This window comes from Lolium rigidum, chromosome 3 (assembly GCF_022539505.1).
Source record: "Lolium rigidum isolate FL_2022 chromosome 3, APGP_CSIRO_Lrig_0.1, whole genome shotgun sequence".
In the NCBI taxonomy this organism is placed as follows: Eukaryota; Viridiplantae; Streptophyta; class Magnoliopsida; order Poales; family Poaceae; genus Lolium; species Lolium rigidum.
The window spans coordinates 228461284-228467067 of record NC_061510.1 but is presented as its reverse complement, the minus strand read 5'-3'; the positions used below and the strand labels follow the sequence as shown (position 1 = coordinate 228467067).

Genomic DNA, 5784 nt, shown 5'->3' with positions numbered 1-5784 from the left:
CATGCAAGCTAAGTGTGGCAAAAATCAAACACATGTTGGCTTGGCAAAACGAGCTCAAAAATCTAACATCTCATAAATCTATACAAGTTACTTCAAGCTCGAGCTCGAGTAGTGAACCAACTCCCAAGTGCTCCTTGAACGTGTCTGCCAAGTCGTCTGTCAGAAATGTTGAGCTTGGCAGGCTGTTGTCCAAGAAATGACTGCCTATAATTTCGAGAAAAAATGTATTGCCGCTATGATATGTACTACCTCAGTTCTTTTTTAATTGACGCAGACTATATGCTAGCTAGTAGAGCATTTCTGCATGTCTCGCGTCAACTAAATGCGAACGGAGGGAGTACATCTTAGTATTGTTATTAGTTTTTACCAGGCATATGGTCTAGTTTTGGATTTGGCGCGGGGCAGAAAATTCCTAAGAAACAACAACAACATATATTACAACAACCACATCGCAAGGTCACGCGGTGTTAAAACCCACTGTTTAAACAAAAAATATTAATTACTTCCATTGATTCATGTATAATCTTAAAAATACAACAACACCAATCAACATTGAAGGGCGGCACGGCATTCCACCGCGCCCATCCCCACGCCGCGCGCTTGCGCCGCCCATCCACTGCTAGTATGTAGCAAAAGGTGAACAGGGATCTGCTACACTTGCATCAGAAAATGTTGTTTTACCGCGTTTTTTTGCTTATGAGGAATTGATTGAATTTTTTTTATTAATACAAATGTCGAGACCTTTGCATTTGGTACCTGAAACCTCGCATGTGAACCTGTTAGGGCCTGTAGGTTGAACTATATCGATTCCTCGCCCTTAGCTCGGTTCAAAGGGGTTGTTTGGTTCCTAGTCATAATTTGTAAGTTAAAGTATAGTTAGCCACAAAAGTATGGCTCAAAATATTGAATCCAAATTTTGGTAAAAGTTGACAAAAAAGTTGACTATGACAAATGGATTATACATGCAAGCCAAAGGGTGGCAAAAACCACATGCCAATTAAACTGTGGCTACCAAATTTTAGCTTGGCAAAATGTGACCTGAACCAGACATCCCCTAAATCTATACAAGTTACTTCAAGCTCGAGTAGTCAAGTGAACCAACTCCCGAGCGCTCCTTGAACGTGTCTGCCAAGTCGTCTGGCAAAAATGTTGTGCTTGGCAGTCTGTTGTCCAAAAATGACTGCCAACAATTTTCAAGATCAATTCTTATGTGAGATATATGAGAAGAAATTCTTGAAAAATTGTATTGCCGCTACTATATACCTCTTGCTATTGTTATTAGTTTTCGCAGGATATGATCTAGTTTCGGATTTTGCGCTGGGCCAGAAAATTCCTAAGAACAATCCTGATATCATGCAACTTTCGCTGACTCCGCGTTGTCTGTTTTGCCATATATTTTTTTGGGATAGTTTTAGACACCGATTGATAATGATTTGTTAAACTAACATGTGCTACTGCCACTAAACTGGAAAACCTGTTGTCTTGGGACGATATAAATTAGATCTGAAAGTAATGGTAGAGCTGCAAGTAGAATATGTAATACATGCGGCCGCCATTATTTTAGTTTAGCTAGTGCTATGTTTGTCAATAAATATGCGTGGAACATTTTTCTTTATCTTAATTCTTAAATCTTAGTGGTTACTTCCGCTTCTCTTTTCATCTGCATCTACCATTGCTTCATCAGTCGGTTAGTTCCGGAAACTAAAATCTGCCTCTGCAATTCATAGTTTGAAATTTGTGATAATTTATGATTAGCCCACTTAGTTATGTACTTCATTAATATTATCTTGGGGTTTATATATGCTGTTATTGGGTGCTTACACAGTCAAACTCTGTAGACTGTAGGGAACTGATGGAGCTACATGATATAGGCACTTCAATTTGTCTTTTAGGGAGCTGCTCAGAGTTTGAACAAAGTATTAGTGCTTAATGCTCTTGTCTCTACCAGTAAATGGGTGTACATGTCTTTAGCAATGGGTGCAGATGTCTTCTCACACCAGCATAGGTGAACCCAACCATCCCTAAGCCCGGGCACGCGCCCAGGCTTCCGGTCGACGGTGCAGCCTATTTTGATAAAAAAAAATTGATGAATATTTTAATGAAAATTTGACTGGGTTTATAGTGTGTCCATGCTTGATGAAAATCTTGGGTCCGCCACTGCACACCAGTAAATTGGAAGAAACTACATTTGAGATGACTAGGCATAGGAATGATCAACCAGGATTTGAACATATCATATTTATTTCCTTCTCTGTGTTGATGCATTCTGTTCTTTTCTGAATGATATGTTTTCTTTCATTGGTGTTGATTGAGGATCTTCCAACATATGCTGGGTTGAAGATGTTGTCGCATGGTGCTTCTACCCAAGGCATTTTTCCATTGATGGTTGGGTCGATCTGAGTATTCAAGAATACTTGTTAAAAACTAAGTATAAATGCTTTTAAATATACTACTATCATCAATGACTACTTTCAAATATTTTCCAGGGAACTTTTTCCTGCCGTACTTGATAGTTTGTGATTGATATGGTGAATATAAAAGAAACCGCGGCCCATCATCTTATACATTTCATTTCTATGCGCTCAGTAGCAAAAAAGCAGACGGCATAGCACAAATAAGGTCGAAACTGAAATAACAAAGCCGTGATCACTGGCAGGAAAAGGGATGAGTTTACAACTCGCCAGCCTTCCAAACGCTGCTACAAGTACTTGCAAGTTAGAGGGTTGATCAGCGTCGTACAACAAGTCATCCAGACTACATGGCGAGGTAGATACTGGCTGTCTGTAAAACTAGGAGTAATCGTAGAGGGAGATGCTCTTGTCGTCCGAGGCGCTCGCGAGCCGTCCCGCACGGACTCCTTCCCCTCCCGGCGGCCGGAACGCAACAGCCCAGACTTGGTCAGAGTGGTTGCTCATCGTCTGCACTGACGCCCTCGCATTGATGTCCCAGAGCCGTACGGTGCGGTCGCTGGAGCCCGTCGCCACCGCCATGCCATCCGGGCTCACGTCGATGCTCAGCACCCAGCTCGCGTGCCCAGACATGGCCCCGATGAGGCCCTTCTCCTTGGCGTCGTATATGTGGATATGGGAGTCGTCGCAGCCGGTGAAGAGCACATGAGGATCCACCGGGGAGAACACCATGGACCTCACTGGCATGTGGTGGCCCTCCAGATGGTGGAGAAACTTCATACGGACCGCGTCGTACACGGCTATTGTGCCATCCATGGATCCACATGCTAAGAGCTTGCCGTCTGGGCTCCACGCAACTGAAAGAACAAACTTGCCGCTGCCAGTCTTATCAGGGCGAGCTCCCTCTGGGCGTGGAACAGGAAGGCTGGCAATAGGCTGCCACTTCTCCGTGTCCCAGAGTTTCACTGATCCACTGCCACCACCAGCTGCAGCCAGAGCAACACCCTGAGAAAGAACACATTTGATTGATCTGTTAATAACTGGACCTGAGCAGCGAGCATCCAAATAACGTGATTCCTTAATAAAGCAGGATAACTCATTCACAGTTTTCCTTCATATGTGCCACCTTATTGGTTATTACAGTGCAATATTATATTGGTAGTCAAGGTTTCAAACAATCATGTCAAAACCAAAAAGACTGCACATGGAACAAAATCAGGTGAAACTAGTTTTTGACCTTGCAAGCTTTGCACCAGGTACGACTGATTAAATACGCTTGGTCGAAACATATTTCCTCCGTCCCAAAATAAGTGACTCAACTTTGGCTAGATAAGGATGCATCTAGACGCATTTCAACTATAAATACATCCGTATCTAGAAAAATTTGAGTCACTTATTTTGAGACGGAGGGAGTATTAAAATTTGATCCCTAACAAATCATGGAACAACAATCATTTAAAGTTACCAGCTATATGCCGTCTTTGCAATTTCCAATGAGGAATAGGTGAACAGCACGAGAAAATAATGTCATCTCACAAAATCTAGTATGATCTTGAAAGTACCAAGGTCACATCAAGAAGGCATGGTGTAACAGGACCAAGAATAGATTATTTGGCACATAAATTTTGTAGCAATACTTGCATACCTTCCAAATGTTATACATTAGTATTACTTAACCAGTTTAATGAGGCCCCAGCTTATAATAAGGAAATATGAACTCTATCCACCAGTAATTTAAACCAACAGTTATCTGCAATATTCATTCAGGACCTTAATTTACTCCAGAAAGAAAGCACAAAACATAATCTTCAGAGTGTAGAAAATATAAGCTAATAGGTTTAATTAAAAAATGCACACGCTTGACAACAAACAACAATGGTCTATAATCAGACTCAAAATAACTTTTCTTACTTGTAAATTTACTGCAGTGTTAGTACATAAAACAAATAGCACGGATAACATGCCATAAAGTGCAGGCCAGTGCACCTCACTAAACAAGTTCACGCTTGCTTGTTTTCAGGTACCTTTGTAAAAGAACTAGTATTGTCCCTTTCTCAATTTCACCACGAAATGCAAATCAGGAAATGCACTCTAACAGCATTTGACAAAAGCCCACAAATTACTTCAATTTCACTTCCCAGTTACATTAGTAGAAAAGCAAGGAAACCAAGGCAGTGCTTTGATTGTATTCTGTGCTAGAATCAGGCAAAACTACAAAAGCATCTTACTGAAGAAGCATACTCAACCGCAACTTACGAGTAGAGAGGTCACGCAGGAACACACGAAGTCAGCGCCTTACCTTAGGGTGGAACTGGACGCCCCAGACCTCGGAGGGTGGGGCATCGAGAGTGGCGACGGAAGCTCCGGAGTCGACATCGAAGACGCGGATGTAGCTGTCGAGGGAGACCGCGGCGGCTATGACCCCGGCCGGGTGCGCCGCGAGGGAGAGCACCCCGAGCGCGTGGCCCCGCGCCGGCGGCGACGCGGCGGCGAGGTCGTCGGGCCGCCAGGCGCGGACGGTCTCGTCGAGCGCGCCGGTGAGGAGCAGCGCCGTGGGGCGGTGGTCGGCAGCGGGGACCCACGCCGCCGCCCAGATCGACTCCTCGTGAGCCCCGTCCACCGACTTGAGACCGGCGAGCTTCATTCTCCCTTCTCTCTTGCTCTGCGACGAACGAAACCCTAGGCGTTTGATCTGGTTAGTGACGGCCTAAGGTAGGGGAGGGGTTCGTGGGTTTTGGAAGAGGTTTAATAAAAAGAACGAAATCTCACGGAATAGCTGGGCCGTATTTTTTTTGAGGGGAGTGTATGGGCCGTGTTAACTGTATTGGATCCAGACCCACCACCTTGCAAAGCCTTCTCTCTGGGACCGCTCTCGGCCCCCATCTGTTACCCTCTCCTCTCCGGCGTTGGCCAGCGTCAAGACGGGCGATAGACCCCTTCTTGTACATTTGTAGTGGCGCAGGGCTCGAGTTTGGCGCGATACCAATAGATTGGAGTGCTTGTCGGTGCATACGAGCTTCATCGACGACTCTTGGTAATGTTTATCTTCTTCATGGTGCTCCCATGATCGGAAGTAGAGGTGGAGATCGTGAACATCTAAGACATCTCCTTCAATAAGCCCGACTATCCTCTAGTCTGGATCTGGAGGCTTGGGGGCGTGTAGATGACTTTGGATGAGAGTCTCGTTCTTTCTTTTTCAGCCATCAGGGAGAATCCATAGAGGTGCTTCCTGAAGTGGTTTGTCCCCTGCGATGGCACTCTTTGCTCCAGCTATTGAGTTTGTCCTGCTGCGGCGGAGAAGGGTCTGAAGAGAGTTGATTGTGTTTTCCATTTCATTTTGGGGTACTTGGTGTAAAAGTGAAGGTCATGTTTGTAA

General features: G+C 44.5%; 1 protein-coding gene across 1 annotated transcript; it reads right to left on the bottom strand.

The window, feature by feature from the left end:
* Nucleotides 1-2622: 2622 nt before the first annotated feature.
* Nucleotides 2623-5099, bottom strand: LOC124699055 (WD repeat-containing protein VIP3-like). Its single transcript, XM_047231429.1, has 2 exons — nt 4708-5099; nt 2623-3413 (listed from the first exon to the last, which is right to left on the bottom strand). Exons 1-2 carry the CDS (start codon nt 5050-5052, stop codon nt 2790-2792), a joined length of 969 nt encoding a protein of 322 aa, XP_047087385.1. The 5' UTR covers nt 5053-5099; the 3' UTR covers nt 2623-2789.
* Between the last annotated feature and the right edge of the window lie 685 nt (nt 5100-5784).

Bases quoted from the DNA above. Each gene is read 5' to 3' on its own strand.
- LOC124699055 (XM_047231429.1), bottom strand. From the start codon at position 5,052: ATGAAGCTCGCCGGTCTCAAGTCGGTGGACGGGGCTCACGAGGAGTCG. The intron at 3,414-4,707 runs GTAAGGCGCTGA...GTTCTTTCTCAG, and splicing joins GCGTCCAGTTCCACCCTAAG to GGTGTTGCTCTGGCTGCAGC.